Source organism: Taudactylus pleione, unplaced genomic scaffold, assembly GCF_031769625.1.
Source record: "Taudactylus pleione unplaced genomic scaffold, aTauple2 ptg000710l, whole genome shotgun sequence".
NCBI classification, from domain to species: domain Eukaryota; kingdom Metazoa; phylum Chordata; class Amphibia; order Anura; family Myobatrachidae; genus Taudactylus; species Taudactylus pleione.
This window is the reverse complement of record NW_028285112.1, coordinates 1267977-1290843: the sequence shown is the minus strand read 5'-3', so window position 1 is coordinate 1290843 and position 22867 is coordinate 1267977. Positions and strand designations below refer to the sequence as shown.

Sequence of the window (22867 nt, the reverse complement as noted above, 5' to 3'; positions counted from 1 at the left end):
TATGGTTATACATAAACTAGATAAAAGGAATTCCACAATGATGTAATTTCCTAACAAAGAATTATGTCTGTATGTTGTAGGACAGTATGTAGACTAGTTGTTTTACATGATTACAATTATTAGGATTTAAATATGTTCTCAAAGTATTATATGGTCAAGCAAAGTCTAGGTGTTGTCATCACATTGGCAAAGCCCACTACAGTCATGTTTACATGTATTGTAAGTTAGAGATACTGTATATACTGTTCATTGCTGGCTTTTGTTTTTTATTCCTTTGTGTCCTTTATTAAAAAAATAGTCTAGGTACACAAGTCAGATGTTAACTTTAATTTTCTATTTTTTTATTTGCTTCTTATTAAGAGGTCATTATTTGGTAGTTGGTGTTGTTTACTAGGTTAATTTATAGTCATTAGTAATCATAATTGTCATGCTAACATTAACCGTACCACCAAGTGACTTTATTTGGTTGACCTATTTCTATATATGGTATTACTGTTCTTTCACATACAGACAACAGTTATGATGGGAACAACATGGCAATTAAAACGAAGTTGTAGTCATAATAGATTTGCTTTGTTCATTTACACTAAACACCCATGAAAAACAGAATTGCCATTACTAATTAGCCCTTACACTATATTTTATTTGCCAGTAAATTCAGGGCAACAAATACTCTGTTAACTAAGTTTTTATAAAAAAAACAAATAATACATTGTCACTGGTCAGAGTGATGAAGATGATGAAATAGCAGAGGTTACAATAACCTGTAGCCAATCATAAACTTAGAAAAATTACAGCAGCAGATAGTTTATAAACTCAGCAAACTCAATCTGTACATGAATTGGCCATTAGTCAGATGGACTATGCTAACATTTAACCAATTTAAACTTTTAAACTTTCATGACAGAACAGAATAATTTATCTATCAAACTGCTGATAGAAAATTGTCATGTTCATCATGCCTCTTTTGAAACAAAGTTCATCTTGGTACAATATAATGACACTTATCTTAATCCCGGTGCCGGAATCTAGACAGACGACATACATGGGCTAACAGGTAAGATGCTCTGTTTTAGCTGTTAGCCATGGGGGGAGTGTTAGGTTTAGGCAGCATATAGGGGTTAGGGTTAGGTTTTGTGGGGGGGTTAGGGTTAGGCACATCATAGGAGAGGTTAGGGTTAGTCACCACTGGGGGGTTAGGAACTAAGGGGGGAAGGTTAGGTTTAGGCACGAAGTGGGGAGACTTAGGTTTAGGTAAAAACAGGGAGGGTTAGGATGTGAGGTGGGGAGGGTTAGGGTACAATAAGGGATGGTTAGGGGGGTGGGTTAGTATACTTACCCATTCCCTGTTGGGATACGAATCACGGGGATTCCATTGTCAGTATTTTGACAGGAGGCATCCCGACTGCTGGTATTTCATATCCATTCCAGTAATTGGCATATCTATAAAAGGTTGCAAGGTGTGCGGTGCACACAGGCCTCTGGGTCCAGGGGGAACCACACTGCACACCCTCCAAACAAGTTTAATACTTACCTCTCTGTAATCTCACATCAATGCTGCAGCAACACAAATCACCAGGACAATGGCACTTATCTGCACCTTATTTATCCTGGGCCTGATTTAGAATAGGATGAAAGCCAATTTGCACAATGTAAAATTATGATTTGTAAAGAATTGATTTCACTATATATGCACACAAGTTGCACTCATATTGAGTTGCACATATTTTCCACTTGTGGATCTTTGCTCTTGGAGAGGTGGGTCAGGAGTGTTCACACACAAAATACAGAAAGGGCATGGAGATGTATGTCAACTATGTCATATAACAATGCTGCAGTTGATGATGATTATGCCACTTTTTTAACTCCAAATATCTCTATCCACTAGAATCAAAGTTGCACATACTATATGTTAAGAATATGTCTGACTCAAAATGCAGCTGTATGAACGTAAGCGTATATACACACTTTTTTATTTTCTCAAAAGTCACAATTGCTTCAATCAATTTTCTAAAGCAGGCCCATTATGCCATTTAAATTGGAAAACAATGTCAATTACAGCCACATTGTTATACTACCCTAATTAACAAAGGTACAGATGTGTCCACATACATCTAGCCTTCTTACACATTAAACAGTTCTTCTAGTTGTGCCATGCCGTAGCATAACTCGGTAGCACAGAGTGTCTTTTCATGTGACTTTTTACTTTCAAACGCATCTTATTTGCACAGCGGTACACATAGAGCACACAAGCAGCTTCTGCTGATTAAAATAATATGTTGCATGCCTATGTTCTGCGTGTAACTGCAGGTGCATCTGCATGCAAAATGCTAAGTTACAGTGTCACAGCCGCTGACACTGTAACATAGTATTTTGCAAGCAGATACTCCAGCAGTTGTACACAGAACATAGGCATGCTGCTTATAATTTTAATCAGCAGAAGCTGCTTGTGTGTTCTATTTGCACTGCTATGCAAATGAGATGCATTTGAAAGTAAAAGGTCGCACAAAAAGACCCTCTGCGCTACCGAGTCACACGGCACCTATGCATTATGTGTAATGTGACATGTAGCGCACAGAGGATAGATGTATGTGGACGCATCTGTAGGCTAAATAGTGAGAATGTGACAAATTACTTTATTCACAAAAATGGCAGTAAAAAGTTCCACAAAAAAAGTTTTAACTAATGATGTGCAGGCTCGGATAGGTTCAGATTTTCCCGCTAAATTCGTATTTTTCCTGCCAATTTTCGGGTCTCACAAAGAGGCAAAATGTCCTCTTTCATGGAAAAAAATCATCTTCATGGACTTTCATGGACTTTTGTCCATGAAAGATGATGTTTTTCCATGAAAGATTATGTTTTCATGATAGATGACATTTTGCCTCTTTCTGAGACCCGGAATTTGGTGGTAAAAATCAGAACTTGGTGGGAAAATTTAAACCAATCCTAGCCTGCACATCTCTAGTTTTAACATTCTACATAACAAAAAAATTCAGCACTCCACTGTAAATTGATTAAATAGCTTTAAATATGTATTAAACTAATCTACCTAATATATTCACTTATTTGTTGTTAACATCAGACTTTATAGCTACTAAAAATATTTATTTATTTATTTGCTTTGGTTACAACACAGTTAAAAATAATGTTAGATTTTATAATTATATTAGCAAGAGTTTCTAATAAATTACTAGTCAATATTTTTTTTTATATATCATATCTAACAGGCTCTAAGGGACATTTATTTATAACTATACTGTCTATATAGTGGCATTATTTTGTTTATTGCATTAGATGCAGTATATATAATGTTTTACTTTATTTTTCAAAATTTTCGAAACTGGTATTCACTATTTAAGTACCTTTACGTTATCTGCCATTCTTGGGGTTTTCAAATCAACAGATAAACTCTGTGTCTTCAAAAGTTTAACATTATTACTGCAATATTTTTTTAAATAAATATTTTTAGTATAATATCTTAATTAAACAAGTTTTCAATCAATGTTAAAATGGAAATGAAATTAGAGAAGGCAAGCACACATACCAGCAATATAGTACCAGCACTTTTTTATTGTATGATACTGTACATATATTTCTGTTTGCAAAAGTCAGCCTTATTTATGTGGTATGCTAGAATATGAATTACTGCTGTCACAAGTTATTATTTTCCACAATGACTACAAATGCAATTTTTTATTTAAACAGTGGATTATTTTTCATTCTAGTGTAGCATTAACATGAACAAACCAACAATTAACACCATGGCGATAATTCCCCAAGATAATTATTTACAAATGCATTTATATGCAATGTTGTTTGCTGTTTATAACATAACAAAAAAGCTGTTTTTGTAAATTATATTATTTTTGTAGATTCCTGCTTTGCCTTTGCATGTACTCTCTTATATTTTTTGGCATAATACTCCTTATTTTCCTCTTTTTGCATTGCTACCTTATTGCTTATTTATTTTCTGTTAAAATGTGATACAAACAGTGTATTTAAATTCTGTAGCTTAATTTACTTTCTATACTATTTTGTTTTACTAAAAAAACATTAATACAAAAATCCAATTTTTTTCAATAAACAGAAATAGTTATAGACTAATTGGATTAGTTTTATACCACTATGCTAAAAATTCCACTGAGTAATCAGCCACTTAAAAAAGTAGTAATCTTCATATATATATATATATATATATATATATATATATATATCCTTAATAGTTGCAATAAAGCAGAGTTCACTCACCCGGGCTTCTCATTATAGTGTACAAACACCTACTTTATTTGTCACATTGGTGCAATAATCAAGGTCGACTGTTCACTGGTGGTGTCTTGAAAAAGACTGCGTTTGTACGGTCAAAACGTCAACCTTGATTATTGCACCGATGTGACAAATAAATAAGTGTTTTTAGACTATAATGGGAAGCCCTGGTGAGTGCTTTATTTCAACTATTATGGATATGGATTTGGTGCTTGTGGAGTACCAATGGGTTGTTTTTCACCCCAGGCAAAGCTTAAATTGAAATACACAGTGTGTGCTGGCTGCCATTTGGAAATATATATATATATATATATATATATATATATACATGCACACACAATACTGAGCAATAGTTTTGGGCAGGTGTGGAAAAAATACTTTCAAAAACAGAAGTATTCATAGTTTATGTTTATCAATTAACAAAATGCAAAGTGAATGAACAGATGAGAAATGTAAATCAAATCAATAATTGGTGTGACCACCCTTTGCCTTGAAAACAGCATCAATTCTTCAATTCTTCTAGGTACACTTGCACAGTTTTTGAAGGAACTCGGCAGAGAGGTTGTTCCAAACATCTTGGAGATGAACCACAGATTTTCTATGGATGTAGGCTTGCTCAAATCCTTCTGTCTCTTCATGTAAACCCAGACAAACTAGATGATGTTGAGATCAGAGCTCTGAGGGGGCCATATAATTTTGTAGCCAATCAGATGCCTCCTTGATGGTATTGCATGATGGATAAATACCAGCCTGTATTTCTAAGTATTGAGGACACCATTAAACCTGACCAAATCTCCAACTCCATTTGCTGAAATGTAGCCCCAAACTTTTTTGGAACCTCCACCATGCTTCACTGTTGCCTGCAGACACTCATTATTGTACTGCTTTCTAGCCCTTCAGCGCAGAACTGGCAGAAACCAGTGGGACCTAGGTACACCCACCTAATGTTTGGAAAAGTCAGGCCAGAAATGGTCTTCATGGAAGAATTGTGGCCAAAAGCCATATCTTCAATTTGGAAACAAGGCCAAGCAACTCAACTATCATGAAAACATAGGAACCGGGTTGCATAAAAATGGCAGCAGGTGCTTTGGCCTGATGAGTCAAAATTTTAAATATTTGTCTGTAACAGAAAGCAGTTTGTTTGCCAAAGGGCTATAGAGTGGTACAATAATGAGTGTTTGCAGGCAAAAGTGAAGCATGGTGGAGGTTCTTTGCAAGGCAAGTTTGGGGCTGCATTTTAGCAACTGGAGTTGGGGATTTGGTCAACGTTAATTGGGTCCTTAATGCTGAGAAATACTGGCAAGTATTAATCCATCATGCAATACCATCAGGGAGGTGTCTGAGTGGCTCCAAATTTATTCTGCAGCAGGACAATGACCCCAGACATGCAGCCAATGTCTTTAAGAACTATCTTTAGTGTAAAGAAGAACAAGGAGTCCTGGAAGTGATGATATGGCCCCCACATAGCCCTGATTTCAACATCATTGAGTCTTTCTCAGAATACATGAATTGACTGAAGGATTTGAGCAAGCCATCCTCAGAAGTTCTGTGGTTAGTTCTCCAAGATGTTTGGAACAACCTCCCTGCCGAGCTCCTTAGAAAACTGTGTGCAAGTGTACCAAGAAGAATTGAAGAATTGATGCTATTTTGAAGGCAAAGGGTGGTCACACCAAATATATATATATATATATATATATATATATATATATATAATCCTGCAATCAGAAGTCTATAATAATGTATTATTTAGTATAGGTAATACATATGGAGATTTTTTTTCCTGTACAGTTTAATTTTGTATGCTTAGATTGCCTTGTGCATGCCTTCACATTGTTCTAGCCGAGCTCCTTAACCCTGTATTGAATAACATTAGAAAGAAAAATTGTTCACATCATTGACATTTTATCTGCCTATTCTTAAAATCTTGAGGTGTTTCATATAATTTGCTTTGTACAGTACATATATTTGTAATAGTTATATTGATGGAAACCTTCAGTTAAATGTTGCCTCTGAAAAAATATTTTGTGTATTTTAATTGAAAAAACAGTTTAGAAATTCAAATGTTATTTACTTTATACATTGTACCATTGTATTACTCCAATGGAGGTGTGTTTAGGTACATATTGCATGACACATGAGTGCTGTTTTCAGAAATGTCTACACACAAGCTCTCATAAACCTTTATTCTGTCTTTAGAATTTGGAATGATTGGAGATCATACAATTAAAAGTCAGCGACCAAGATCTGTTCATGAGAAAAGGGTCACCCAGGAACAAGCTGATGCTGCTAAATTTATGGCACAAACTGGTAATACGTTAGTTACATTTTTCTACTTACTGTTATCAATTTTAGCAAAACCACTGCATGCTTCCATAATCCTCTGCATATTTGTCAGTTTTTTTCTAAGCTGATACATTTTTTTTAATCATTTTTTTTTTCACCAGTTACAGTTCCATAAATAAAGTAGCTGTAAAGTAGACAGAGCACATCCATCTCAAATGTGGCTAACTAACCCTGATGTTCTACAGTACCCTTAAATATACAGATGTAGCAGATCCGTCTGCACTTCAGAGCAGAAATGCCTGTTGCCATTGTGGGGAAGCTAATATAATGGTCATTTTGGCTGGTGCAGACTGGAACAGTTACATCTGTAAGTAGAAAGCTTCATAATTTAATACATGCCAGTAAGCACAAAAATTCAAGTTGATAATATATGAAAAGTTATCTTTTGGCATTCACAATTATATATCTAAATATCATGAAATATATTCAATTATTTGTACATGTAATGTTGTAGTTTGTTAATTTTCTTCAGTATTTTTCCAACTGGGCTCAATAGCCTTTCAACTGTCTTCACCAAAACCTACACATAAAATTTTTTATGTATTTATAATATACTTCCGATATGATCAAGTTGTTTACTTATTCTTCAAATATCTTACATATATGTGAATGTTTGGAGTAGCTATTTCATACAGCTTTTATTTTAAGTTTACTGATTCTTTAAATATTATAACAAATTGGTTTGAAATATGTAAAACTGCTATAATAAATTTCTTTTTTAATTTGCACGCTAATGCTAAAACGTTTTTGTGTCAATCCCTATCTGGGGGAATTATCTTGCACTGAAAGGGTTATGATATGCAAAGCTTATGAGCTAGAAAAACATGCACTCAATTAACAGATGGCAAACTGCTTCCATTTCTTTCATAGGGTAAGTGAAAAACATCATAATGTAGTAAGATTTCTGAACCATCAGTATTAGATATACATGGTTGCAAATATTCACACATTTACGTATCATACATATAATTCTTTTCACATTTTTACTAACAAATATGGACTGCTCATTCATCCACTAATTGACATTTTATTATAAGTAGGTGAGTTATTGACTATTACAATAGTTTATTTCAATCTCAAATTGTGTCCATATCTGATTTGCTGTTTTTGTATGTACAATTTTTTTATAAGCAAATATTGAAATTGTGCTCAATAATTGTAAAAAACAGGAATGTACACTCTTATAAGGTTGGAACTGCGTGTTAGGTAGCAACTTTCACAATTATATAAAAATTTTAGTTAATTTAGTTATTTAATGTAGTCATACAAACTCCACAAATGTACTTTGTGGAAGTTTAATTTACAACTTATAAATTAGTGTAATTTTATGCCTGGTCTTAAAATACTATTTATATGTTAAAAAATACTATTGTAACTAAAACAATAGTGTTCGGCCTATAAGCTGTGAAATAGCAACTAGGCTTTAAACTATATGCGTATTAAAGTGTGATTTCTAATGTGTGCATTCATTGCCATTGTAATGCAGATAGATAAGGATAACAGCGTTAATAGTAGTAGGCTTAGAACTTTTCTTAATGAAGAAATCACTGTAAGAAAATACAAATCTAATATACATCTATTCATAACTATTTTTCATTTGTAATGACAATTTATATTTTTCTTGGTAATAATTCATTTTATGATAAATATAACTGTGTCATTAAAAACATCCAAGAATGCTTTGTGATGTAAGGTAAAAGAAGTTGACTCATTAAAATTTGAAGAAAAAATTCCACAGCATGCTGGCTTTTCCATAGGGTGAGATGTATAGGTAGCTGCTGTGACTATGTGTACTGTACCTGCTGTCCACAAGCAGAAGTGAATGGAACAAATTGTCCCTTGAAGCAAAGATGAAACCACAGGAGCGATAAGGTTAATGAAAATACAGTATATAGAGAATTGCAATATCACACATATAATGTGGTTAAAAACAATGAGTTCCATTAGTGAACAGAGAAAGCTCCGTGGATAGTCAATGAAATAAAAATCCAGGTCTTGTAAGCAGTAATATTATAGAAATTTATTAAAGCTTAAATAATACAAACATTAAAGTGATAATATTACTAATATTTAAACTTTTTTAAGTACATTATAATTATTATTTTTATCAGACAGTGCCTGTTTCCCAGTAATACTTAAATGAGAGCAATTCAATTTCCTGGTATATTATACAATGTGCTGCTCTGGAACAGCACATCTGTTCTACTGGCATCACAAGTATTCACTGGTACCCCATTGATGTGCAAAGGAAAATTTCCAATGTCAGAACTACAGTAATGCTGGGTCTACACTGTGAACCCAGTATGATATCACTCACGATGGGATCCAGCAGGAGTCCCGACATCGGCAAATGCATACACACTTGCTGATGATAGAAGCAAAGGTAGGGGCAATGCTGCATTTGGCAGCATGGCCCCCACTGAAGATATCATCCATCGGACCTGCATGCAGGGTCGACGGGTGATGTAGCTGACCACACTGGCCAATGTGGATGATAAGTCATCTGATCCACCGGATCAGACAATATATATTGTCTACTGTGTATCTGGCTTAACTGTGTAATAAGTAAACAGCTGGACATTGTGACAATGATCAGTGGCACATTATGATGAAATTAATTACTCCCATAGCATTTTACATTATTGCTGAGGTTGAGGCAGGAATTTTGGGTTCATTTTCTTTATATAATTCAGCTCATTCAGCCAACTAGTATATATTCTAGATTTATTTATTGCTTTGTATTATTAAAACTATTTATATATTATTATAAATTGATGCATAGGGATGACATGGGTGGGTGTTCATTCTGTAAGAACCTTCCTGCATCTTCCTGCACGTACCGGATTGACCAAAAGCATTTTTTAAAGACTATATCCACAATGCACTATTGATGAAGATGTTTTTAAGGCAGATCAATATAGACTACTCTTATTGCAGAAGACAACAAATATACTGCTCAAAAAAAAAATCAGATTTCTGCACCATTGACTATCCATCGTCATCTGCTCACTACCAGAGCTCTTTGTTTTAACCATATTATGGAGATGTTCTAACCCTCTGTATAAAGCATTACTTTTCTTTAACCCCATTGCTTTTAAGTTTACATCTATTATTAGAATTTTAAAAACTATTGTAATTAAAGTTTTTCCATGTGAAGTAACTAATAAAGCAAAATATTAGATAGGGATATTTTATTACAAATAATAAGAAAAATAGATATGACTTCTTAGGAATCTAGTCTATTTTAGGTGTGTATGGTAATTTATATGTTACTAATATGTTGCATAATTTGCTTGATAATTATTTTGCATCGGTAGTTCAACATATAGTTTATTGAGACACTTTGTGCCTCATTCACACAACTTTTAATTGCAATTTTTGCTTTTATAGTAAATTATATGAAATACAACTTGAATGTAGCTTTATTGCAGGGTAATGTTTCAATGATTGTAATGTAAAGTTTGACATGTTTTGTAAGAAATTGTATTTAAACAAATAAATAAATATTTACTTTATAATAAAGTATATAGACAGAGGCATCCAGAAAGTGAGAGAGGGAGAGAATATCAGAAGGCTCTCTGGAAATGAGAAAAACAACAGCAATTTTTGGCATTAGATCTATTTTGTTTTCCTTAGTCATGGAGTGCCATCTGATATTTAATCTTCATTACATTGGTAGTTTTCCACCAGAGATTGTTGGATTTTGCCACATTTTAAATTAGAAAAAAAAGTATTAGTGTTAGAAACTTTTTAAGGCACAACACAGGGCTTTATTTATTGTAAAAAAAATCGGTAAAACTCATTTATGTTTGCTGGAAACATTTCAAAGTGTATTGTAGGCCCACTGTCCTGCTTATTTTAGTGTAATGTATGGTTTAAACTAATCAGAAGAGGAAGCATCAAGGCATTAATAAATGTTTGATTTTTTCCTCAAAGATTTGATTTAATTGGTTGAAATAAATAAGGAACTTTCCTGCAGAGGAGCAACTGAAATGTGCAGAATTCATCCTATTTAAAATATAGTGATAAGAGTACTTTTGTGGGGAGATAAAGGTTATATCCCAACTAATAATGCAGGAGTACCATCTTCACTGTATTTAAATAATCCATTCCATAACAAAATCTCATTTTAGTGTGTGGTTGCAGAACTAAATGGAGTTATACTCTTAATCCATATTTATTAAGAAAATACCCCTGAGTTTTTCAACTTTTCTTAATGGCTAGTACATAAATTGTACCCCAATATCACCACTGCATGCTTAGTCCTCCCTTAAACAAAATGGAATCCATACACACACATAAACATCAAAATATTTGCTCATTTTGCATTATAGACTGTCCTATCACTGTCTATGAAGGTCAGCTCCAGTTAGTAGTATGGTATTTGGTTATTTAGGACAAATACTTATGATTAAAAGGATGATTGGTGACAAAACCTGTTCACAGTGAAATGTTGCTACACACTGGCCAAATACAGCTCCTTGTGTTGTCACTTTCTTTTGAGTCAGATTATCTAAACTATCTTGTTTCCCTCATTGGATTTCCCTCAAACTGTAGAACTCTACAGTTACAATATTTATCAACTTTAGCATAGAAGGAATATAAATCTTATATAGAATAATAATACAATTCTAATATATCAGTCCCTGATACTGCTCATTAAATATGTAAGAAAACATTATAAACAAAACATAATTTTAAAAGGAAGACAACAATTAAAATAGTGTTTCTAAACTAAAATTACCATGTATAAAAAGTCAAACTCAGGGAACATTGTGAAAAATAATTTAATGTGCCAATGGAAATTTGCAAAAACTGAAATAAACTAAAGCTTAAATATTTTATTAGAACTTTAATAAGTCTATTCACATTATGTAGAATCTCAGATTAATGTTTGGAACAATCATCATAAATGCAACTGGTAATATTTGTACTAGCGAACTTGAACTGGACTACTTGCATTAAAAATAGCTATAAAATATAAATTTTCAGGAAAATAATTAATTGAAAATATAGAAACTGTAATTCTTGAAGGTACAATCCATATCAATCTTGAAATATATACATATATATATATATATATATATATATACTAGAATATCTACTTACCATCCCAATAGCAATTAGATTAACATAATTGTAATACAATAATATGAGTCGTGTGTAGGTAGTATATTAAACAATTATGTTTACAAATTGGCCAGCATATATTGTATAATTTTTTTTTTGTTTGAGAGATTTTTTTTTAGATTTCATTCAATAAATTATTAGTTTGAAAAATTCTAGATAAAAAACAGCTTTCTTCTTTAGCAGGAGATCACAAGTTATATTTTATACATTTCTTAATTATTTTTTAAATTTATTCTTGTAGTCACTAATACACCATATCATCATCATGCACCATGTGCTTGTAGTACTGCCAACCGGCTTTACATCATAACCTATAATAGCTGTATCTTCTAATATCAGTTATAGAAGCATTTATTTGTTCTGCATCTATATATCGTCAAAGGTGCAAACATTCAATAATTGTTCTATTTTTTACACCTTGTGACAGATATTACTTCTGCAGAGGGCAATTTTCAGCATTACATAAAATGAGCAAATGTGCATAGTAGAAAAAGAGATATTAATCTGGTCCTAAAATAATCGATCGTACTGTAGAACACTGAGTAAACTGTGACTTTGAAATGTGATGCACATTTTATTTTAATGTACTTTTATCTTATTTGTATTTAATGAAAGTCATACAATTGTCAAAATTGTAATAATTTTCTTAAAAACTACATTTCATTTCATAGTAATAGTCATGTTTTCTTTCAAATAAATTGGGTTAGGATGTCATTTTCAAGCATGCTTTAATAGGCATTACTGAAACCCAAGCTGGACCAAATTGCAATGTAATTTACCTACTTGAAATATCTTTATTTAAGTTTAAGTTAAATATTGCCATGTTTATGAATAGGGAATTAAAATTATATTTTACTCTGTAAAGTAACTGTATTTTTAGATGCAATTGATCAAAACTTGAACACCTATTGTAGTTACTCTGCATGCTGTTTACCCATGGACATGTAAGAGAATAAGTGGGTGGGGCTATAAATTGTAGCTAATCAAAGTGTCACAATGTTGATAGCACTGCAAAAGGTTATGACTCAGCTAAGTTTTACAAATCCATGTGTAGGTAGTATTGACGGAGGTGTGCCCAGTATGTATCAAATGCAAACATACTAGTACAGTATTTACAATTGCACAGAATAGTAATGTGAGGTTTCTGTCCATCTGGTGACAGTAGATTGTGATGTCAAGTTCACTTCTATTTGGCTAAATGTCACAATCCAAATTGCCTTTAACAATCATGTCTGCTACAAAATATGTACTTCTGCTATTATTATCTACACAGTTTTAGTGCACACTGACTTTCCTACATCTAAGCATTGTAACTACTCAGTGTACTGTAGAAAAGTAATAATAACATTGAAAAGATGCATTTGCCTTATGCAGTGCATATTAATTTGTTAATCTCAAATTAATTTGCAATTAATTCACTCTTAAAAAAAACTTGGCAGTCAACAATATGTTCCCATCCTATGGAGTCAGTTACAAAGTGGGGCACTGCATAGAACTAGACATACTTAGATGCTTTATTCCTGTTAGACAATGTCATTGTCTATACATATTCTTTGTGCAACACATATACATTTTTTAGTATGTCTAAAAAAATAAAACTATCACCTCAAACTACTACAACATATGTTCATCTCATCCTTAAGGAATTTTTATTAACAATGTATTTTCTAATGAGACTAAGGTGCTTTTGGAATTTATTTCAAGTGCCTTAATTTCACATACATAAATTGAAAGGGTTGGGAATGAGCTCCCGGCGGTTGGGATGCCGCTGGTCAGAATACCGACAGTGGATTCCTGACACCCATAAGGAAAGAAAGTAAGTCTAACCCTTACCCTTACCCCTAACACTCCCTCCCCAGTGCCTAACACAAACCTTCCCCCTAGTGCCTAAACCTAACTTCCCCCTCCCTGCACCCTAAATCTAACACTTCCTCCCCTGTGCCTAAACCTAACCTCTCCCCTAGTGTCTAATCCTAACCTCCCCCTCCCTGCACCTTAAACCTAACCCTCCCTCCCAGGTACCTAACCATAACCTTCCCCTTAATGCCTAATCCTAACCCTCCTCCTAACACCTAATACTTACCTTCAGGATACCGGCGGACAGTATTCTGCTGTTGTGATTTTGACACCGGTATTTCACCCATTGGCATCCCACACGCCGGGATGTTGACGACATCCCAATTGAAAATAGTATGCAGTGGCTTATGTGTATATAAGAATTGTATATTTAGGTATTAAAGTTAATATGTGCAGACCAGCATCCCTTTGAGAGTAGTGGAAACATAATGTAGACAGTGTACATGTCTGACAATCTTCAGTGTTTAAACAGTATATCTTCCAACACCCCTTATGTCTGAAATCCCAACTCCTTGAAGTTTGTTTTACCATCTTATTGTCCAAAATGAAATCTTATTTTGATGCTTTCTGTGCTATACCTCTTATTCCAAAGGAATCCCAAATATTTCCATGTATTCATAAACTTACTGTACTGCCACTTCATAAACATTCAGATTGCCACATTATGGGACTAATCCATAGAGTGAGAACTACATCAGTGCAGTAGGTACCTTGAGTAAAATTGATCTACACATGCACTTATGCAGACAGGTGCATATTTGCGTAAGTTGGAAATAATGCATATTAGGACACAGACACACATACTCCTGAGAAATCAGTACTATTTTCGAATGGTCAGAGACTAATCCAAATGTACTAAACATGATGATGATTGTCAGCACGTGTGAACCACTTGTGACTGGCTGGTTACAAATGCACAGCTGACGCTGATAGGTGCCTTCTTCATCACTTGGGCTTACTTCATGCTTTTCAGTGAATATTTTAGCAATTCATTTTTTACAACAGATATAGAGATGTATCTTTTGCATTAGAGAGGTTTCTGGAGTTTTATTGATGCCTATTTTAATAGTGAGTATATAATTTGCAAGCAAACCAAATGGTTTAAAATATTGGAGTAAGTACTTTATATGTGACATATGCATGGAAAAAAGTACCGAGCGCATATGCTGCTAATGTTGACCTGCACACATTTTACATAAAAATATGTGTATAAATATGTTATTTTAGCATGCAGCTACTGTATTGTGGGAATATACACTATGCACTGGCTGGCATTTGATGACTAAAGGGGTAAACTTAAATATTTAATATTCATAGTTATATAAGAGTTTGACATAAAAATGTAGGGTCTGATAAAATATGTAGTTTTATCACGTTATAACAATTCATGGCAATAGAGATATGTCCCCTTTGTCCTGAGTTTTTTATCCAGGGCATACAAACTCAAATAAGTAGTCAAACAACAATATTAGAAAACTTGGTGAAATGAGGGAAGTGAGCAGAGGCATGTCTAAAATGGGTGAAGGCTGTGCAATGCACAGGGCATTTGTGTAAAGGGGACCCTGCACCGCACTCTCTGCAGCCAGGACACACACTTACCATGTTATTTAGCAGCCAGCTGCACCATATTTCCCTCAATGACTTCAGAAATAGGGCACAACATTGAAAAATAGCAAAGTCTCTGGCACTGCCAGCAGCTAGGAAACAAAGAAGTCCCCAGCCTGCAATAAAAATGTTCACATGGGCCCCTCATTTGTTAAAATACCGGAGGTTTACCACAAGAACAGAGGTAAATAGTCCATGCAGGGCCAAAACAAGGGATGTGCAAGTGGTACCACTAGCCAGGGTACAGGGCCCTGGGTGTGTCATTGTCACTGTCCCAGAGCACCTGAATTTGGCTTGCAGGGTATCTGGAATGGCACCCTACAACCAGCAGAGCTGCTGCAGAGCTGCTCAGAATGCCTAAACTCAGACCCATCTTGCTGCGGCGTGTCGCTGACCACAGTAGGTTATAGTCAGCATTAACTGTGAATTGGGGTGGAGAACACTTCAAGATTTACTAGGGCAAGGTGGCTGCAGACTACCATACTTCCCCACCCAACAGAAAAACCTCAACCAATAAGGAAGAGATGGCATGAAAGATAATTTCCAGAACTAAAGAGGGTAGGAAGCAATGACAGGAGTTCTTAACCTAAAAAAAACCTCAACCAACTCCACCTACCAACACTAATAGGCCACTAAAAATATTTATCAAAACTGTGAACCAACCCTTCAACAATCACTGTAATAAGTAACAAAGCATGTACAGCCATGTTATTTAATTGCCTTCATGCAAAAAGAAGCCTTCTGTCATACTTTTATGTGCTGCCCTTCACAGGATTTTATTATATTGGGAATTAGTATGCACATAAACTGTAAGCTAGTCAAGTGCATTTAAATGTTACAACGTTTTTTAAGATTGCTTTTGAAGCCAGGTACATATACCTGACAAAAATATAGTTAGATACATTTATAAAACTTTGTATTATAATGCTAGCTGCTGTTGTTTTTTTACAGTTTGCAAAATGAAAGCAAACATCTGATTGGTTAGAAGGGACCACATTACTGTTGCTAAACATCCTCCAATACATTTTTGCTGGCATGTAAAAATACATTTAGTTCTCAGGTCACTAAACAGCCAAGCTTAGGGCTATGAGCCAACAGACATGAAAAAAAAATAACAAGTCCACTGAGCGACTAACAAAGCAGAAACATCCTTTAATCATGGCCTGTGATTGGCTGTTGAGTAAAGATATCATGTGCCCTGTGCTACAATACATGCATTAAATTCAAAACCAATGCAAATCGAAAGTCATGTAAAAAAGTCATGTCAATGCTGGCATGTAAAAATACATTTAGTTCTCAGGTCACTAAACAGCCAAGCTTAGGGCTATGAGCCAACAGACATGATAAAAAATAACAAGTCCACTGAGCGACTAACAAAGCAGAAACATCCTTTAATCATGGCCGGTGAGTGACTGTTGAGTAAAGAAATCATTTGCCCTGTGCTACAATACATGCATTAAATTCAAAACCAATGCAAATCGAAAGTCCCATCTTTCTCAAGTGCGCACTTTCATCACACAAAATCAATGGTATACCTTTTTTATGTGGCAAAAGGAGACATGAGATTCCAAAAAGGTTGAATTGATTTACATGTTTAATGATTAACGTTAAATATTTACTATGCTCTTTGTAACTTTTAAGTTCTTGAATTGCCAACACTATATTTTAAAACCACATTTCACAATCCTGTGTAAAGTAGATTAAAATCTAAGAGTTCAAGTTTCATATTAAGATTAACCTTTGTTCATCTACTTAAAGTGCTAATTAATATAATTATATAGTAATGTAGCATAGTTTGATTTCAAATTAGAAGTGTATTTTTTTGCAATTGCATAAAACATATTTCTATGAGAGATGAACAAAAAAAGATGAATCAGAGTTTAGGTTTACTAAAAACAATAAATAACCATAATAAAGGAAAGTCAACACAAAACTATAAAATTAACTGGGAGCAAAATACAAAGAAGCGTTCACTGACTGGTAGCAGTTTTTGTCTGTATAAAGTCACATACACCATATGAAAACATTATGTAACATTAAGTAAAATAATTTTTTTATTTAACTTTACCATGCTAAAATTAATGTCTTTTTATATCTTCTTTACAAATATTAGGTTTATCTAGTGGCCATAGTATCATCTGTCTGATACATGCTTTTATTCTAATTTGGGCAAAAATTAACAGTATGACCACCATAAGTAAAATACAGTGTTAACAAATTGTATCCATTCAGGAAAAGCCTGCTGCTTCTTTATAAATACATAACTGTATGTACTTACTACATATTCTAATCATGGAGTTTATAGGCGAAAGTGAGAAGTCATTACAGCCTAACATCCTTTGGAGCAACATATAAAAATTGATTTGATGTATAGGATGACTTGTGAGTTACTCTTAATAATGTTAAATAGTTAAGTGACTTCTTTACTAATTGATACTTCTTTCTTGAACATCTGGAAGATCATTAATAAACATATTGAGAAAAAAATACCCATGGCAACAAGCTAACATTGTTAGCATAATCTTGATGTCATATAACCGATCTCTGCTTTATATAATTAAGCAGTTTTCTTCACATACTTAATGCACTAATCGTAGAGATACAACTGGATGTACTAACTGGAGCCCTCAATTGTAACCAAATTAACATGGGCCTTCGACAGATTTGCAAAATAGACAACTGCCCTTCTCACACAGCCCTAGTTATGACCCTGAGAATAACATTAAACAAATTTGCAAAACTAAACTATATCAAATTAAATTAATTGCTATGATTCATTTTACAGTTTACATATTTATAAAACCCCACATCTTATTAGTTTGGCATGGTCAGTCCTTCATAAATCGATGTTGACCATTTATTTTCTATAACATATGGTATTTCTGAGCAGTATCCTTCAGAATCTCTTCAAACATTGTACCCACAACTGATGTAAGACTCACTATTTTATCATTTTTTTTCTCTGTTTCTGTTATCTTTTTAAACACTGCTACCACATCTGCTTTCTGTCTCATGGTACTGATCCAGAAGCAGTCCATAAAAAAATAAAGTCTGTTCTATACATTGGTGAACTTAATTACCTTATCGCACATGCAGAAAGCAACAGGGTCAAATGCTGTATAAATATTATTCCTATTTAGCTATAGCTGAATTTTCTTAAAACCTAGATGACTATTATTAATACCGCCTTTCTGTTAAAACATACTTTGATATATTGAAAACTATGGGCCTGATTCATTAGCGTATGTAATAACAATTATGGACGTAGTCGAGCAGGTGTCATTGTGCATGCGTACAAGCCGCAGCAATAGCTTTGCAATTATGGATTCACAAAGGAATCCAACGCAAAGTGAGTGAGACGATATTAGCATTTGGGGGAGGTGACGGTGGAGTGGTCAGAAAAATGCACTCCGTTTAGTAAACTAGCCATTGCGACTTCATATGCAGCATGAGTACTCATTGCATGCGATAAGTATTGCAGTTTCTGCGGCTGGTCAGGACCAATGTGCATCGATGGTACCGATGTAAATGCAGAAAAGTGAGGTTGGACGGATATGAGAAAGCAACAGTGGGCATCCCTATGCCAGCTGTGCTTTGGAAAGCATTAGCATATTTTAGCAGCTGCTTTCCATACAAAATTGCAGCTGCGATCGCAATTCCGTGCGCTGCTGATTCAGGCCCTTTGTGCTTTTTCTATTGCAAATAAAAAATATTTTCCTTTTTGTCTCAATACAGACATATATTTTTAATTTGGAAGCTACTGGCAAGCACACACACATATTCCTCTACATAAGAACATAAGAATTTTTCCTTACCCTATAAAGAAAATCAGTATTATATATATATATATATATATATATATAAAATTATGTATATATATAAAATTATATATATATATATATATATATATATTAAATAGCAGAACATTTATAATAGTACTTACATCAATACAGTTTTGTTTCTACTTAATAGCTTATGAAAAATGCTTTGTATTGTCGACATAAAAAGCTTTTGTTTCATATAAATCCTTTCAGTGTTCTATGCAAATTGCATCATGTGACATTTAAGCACGCTTCAGCCTCGAAACACATTGAATGCATGTCGTGGTCACATCACTCATCCTGCAGTGTTTTCATTTTGAACTTATGCATGTAGTAGCATAATAATACTTAAGGATATATTCATTTTTATTTGTTGTCTTGTATACAGGTGACTCTGGTGTTGAAGAGTGGTCCCAGTGGAGTACATGTTCAGTTACTTGTGGTCAAGGGTCGCAGGTGCGAACCAGAACTTGTGTACCACCTTACGGGACACACTGCAGCAGCCCCTTAAGAGAAACAAGGGTTTGCAATAACACTGCCCTCTGTCCAGGTAGTGTTAGTAGCAGATCGATACAAATTTCCTTGTTGTGAATATGTTTAATGCCAGTCTATTCAAACTTTATTTTCTTCTCACTATATATCTCTATCATGTGTATTTATATTTTTATATACAATTATTTTATGCATAACATTAAGGTAAAACTTGCAAATATTATTAAACTTGTGCAAGAATGCACAGTTTTTATTATAATGCTTATCAACTAGGTACATATATTTATTTGATTATATTTAGTTTGCTGTACATCATATGCCAGTTCTTAAATTATCATTAAGTTCCCAGTCAGCCAATGGTCATTGGGCCCACTTCCAAATGACCAACGCCCAACTTGATTTTCCATAACTTTAAATCGAACCTGATTTTTGAATAGAGTTTGGTTTGAAAATATGGTCGTTAGATTTTCCAACTGTGCTATTTTGAAAATTTTGTTTAAAATCAACCAAATGTTGAATATCACCTAAGGCTATCTATAAGACTCTGGATCTATTCTCTGTTGGTTCCATATTATGATAACTAAATTTTATACATGTTTTTGTTAAACGACATGGGCTTAGACATTTTAAAAAGAAATATGTTTCCTGAATAAAAAGGTGGCTCCGAGTCTGAGAGTTGCGTTGATCAAAAGTTATGTAATTCAAAAATGCATCAAATTCTCTTAATATTGGTGTTTTTTTGTGAATTGTCATATATTGGAGCATCTGAGGTATTCACCAAAGAGAGCCTATATCAGATATTGGAGATATCTGCTGCAGTGTCCATCTTTACGATTGCAAATGCAGTCCCCATTTACCATGACCTAAATGTTTAGCTTCTGGAAGCACCATTAGCTAATGTCTTCTTCAAAAGGCATTAGCCCATTGTAACCTATGGGCTACATCTCACAGTTGCTTATTTACCCAGCCTGTCCTGAACTCATAGGTAAAGTGCAATCAATCTATGTTATAACTTTCTGTGGCACAGGCTGTTCTCAGAGACATGTCCCGGCATAAATATTTATTATTGCCACAATATGTGGTGTGAATCCCTAACACATAAGTACTGTAATGTTGCAGGCCGTACCCCGGTATATCCATACAAGAACTGTGACGCTGCAGGCTGTACCCCAGTGTATCCATACAAGTACTGTGATGGTGCATACCATACCCCAATGTGCATACCTAACACACAAGTACTGTGACGCCTCAGGCCCTATCCCAGTGTGTATCCATAACACAAGTACTGTGCTACCTCAGGCAGTACCCCAGTGTGTATCCATAACACAAGTACAGTGAGGCCTCAGGCCATACCGCAGTGTGTATCCATAACACAAGCACTGTGATGCCGAAGGCCATACCCTTAGTGTTTTTTAGTAGTTTATTAAACTGCCATACTGTCTGCCACTGCAGTACCACTCTCTGTTACCTAGATGTGCCAGGTTGGAAGCTGAACTGCCACATGTTTGTGATGCCCCCTGTTGTCGCTTAGCTTAGTCAGCCAGCTAGTTCTATGCAACCTTTTGGCCTAAACTGCCTGAAGCCAATATTGTGAGCTGTGAGGTGGTCAAAACTGACTGAAAAGGAATGTTTTTGAGGTTAATAATTCTGTATAAACAGAAACAGGCCAAAATCATGTGATTTCAGCTGTTTTTCGGATTTTTTTAGATCCAAAACCAAAACAAGCAAGGGCAGTTTTGACATATACCAAATCCAGATACAAAACATAAAGGAGATACTGATCCAAAACTAAAACCAAAACCAAAACATGGGATCAGCGCACATCTCTACTAACAACTTACTTTCATTAGTGTAATGATGTTTTCCATTATTTAATAACATACTTCATATCCAGTAAATGGCTTCTTTTTTAGAACAGTTTATATAGGATTATTCTTATGTAATGCAACTGAGTACTATGACATTGAACATTTTTTTAAAAACTTTGATATCTAATTTTAAGTTTCCTTTTCTATTTAACACTTATGTTAGTTCTGCTATCTTTAAACAATTTTGTGGTGCATAGTGAATGTTCTAAAGCATTTGAATAAATAGAATATAATCAATGACTTATTACAAAAATATAAATTAATTAACTGATTTTTTCAAAAAGTTTACTGGTACTAAGCATAGTAAGCAGGATCGTCGAGAGGGAGAGCATGAAATTCCCAGCTCCACAGCAGAGCACACAGTATTTTTTTAATTTACTTTTTCAAGGTGGGTGTGGGTAAGGAATTACTAAGTAATGAACCAAGGGGGAATTTTTCAAAGCTGGGAGAGTGATCAAAAAATTGTAAAAAATAAATTACCATCCAATCAACTCCTAACTATCATTTTATAAACACAGCCTGCAAAATGTAAATTGGAAGGTGATTGGTTAGTACTTTATCTCTCACAATTTTATCTCTCTCCCAGCTTTGATACATAGGCCCCTAAAATTTGAATCTTGTGAATGAATAATATAGAAACAAATGCTTTCCAAATGAAGTTATGTAATATGTATGAATACACAATAGAAATTTACTACAGATATCTAAGATAGGGAGAAAGATAGATCATAGTATTTGTATCCAAATAAGATAAATCCCTTATGTTCACATTATTGTCAATATTTGAAGTCATTCACTGTCTTGTCTTTGAGGGTATGAAAATAATATATCCTATGGCAGGGTTTTATCAAACTTTATTCTCAAGGCACCATAACAGTCCAGGTTTTTAGAAAATCCATACTTGGACACAGATGGATAAATCAAACAGACTTCTGTACTAATTAATTCACCTGTGCATAAGCATGGATAGCTTTAATTTGTGGACTGTTACGATGCCTCGGGGACTGATTTTGGATTTCACTGTCCTATGGAGATTTTTACAGAAAGTGTTAGATGTTTGAATAAAATGTGCTTTTGTTAGACACTGAAGGCCTCATTTGGAGCTAGATATGGAGTGTAAATATACACATTTATTTAATATTCATTCCTACTAAAATGTGTTCATGATAATATGTAAGGTAAGCATATCTTAGGCTTGTGATCCCTTATGCCTTCAGAGTCATAACAGGAGTTGTCAAATATTATTCCAACTATATTTTATCAAGTTTCAGTTTCTTATTTGTCATTTATATTTGAACTAATGCATGAAATAAATTACTATTGAAGTTTTAAAGCGGTAAATGGTGGATGGGGCTGTTTTATTTAATAACAGTTTCATGGCACTTCATTACATTACATTTTTATGAATGGGTAATATGACCTTAAAACTAACACTATCAAGTCACATCTCTCCACTTTTGTTGTGTGTAAGTATACAAACCTGATATG

The 22867-nt window shown here is 34.1% G+C and overlaps 1 protein-coding gene across 3 annotated transcripts in view; it reads left to right on the top strand.

Moving 5' to 3' along the window:
• Positions 1–22867, top strand: part of ADGRB3 (adhesion G protein-coupled receptor B3) — a 926819-nt gene that overhangs the window by 303404 nt on the left and 600548 nt on the right. For 2 of the 3 annotated variants that reach the window (XM_088456639.1, XM_088456638.1), the window contains exons 3-4: positions 6460–6570; positions 19408–19569. The exons of the other annotated variant lie outside the window; for it this stretch is intronic. In XM_088456639.1, the coding sequence (XP_088312765.1) occupies positions 6460–6570; positions 19408–19569 (273 nt within the window). The remainder of the gene's footprint in view (positions 1–6459; positions 6571–19407; positions 19570–22867) is intronic. 3 annotated transcript variants of the gene reach the window in all.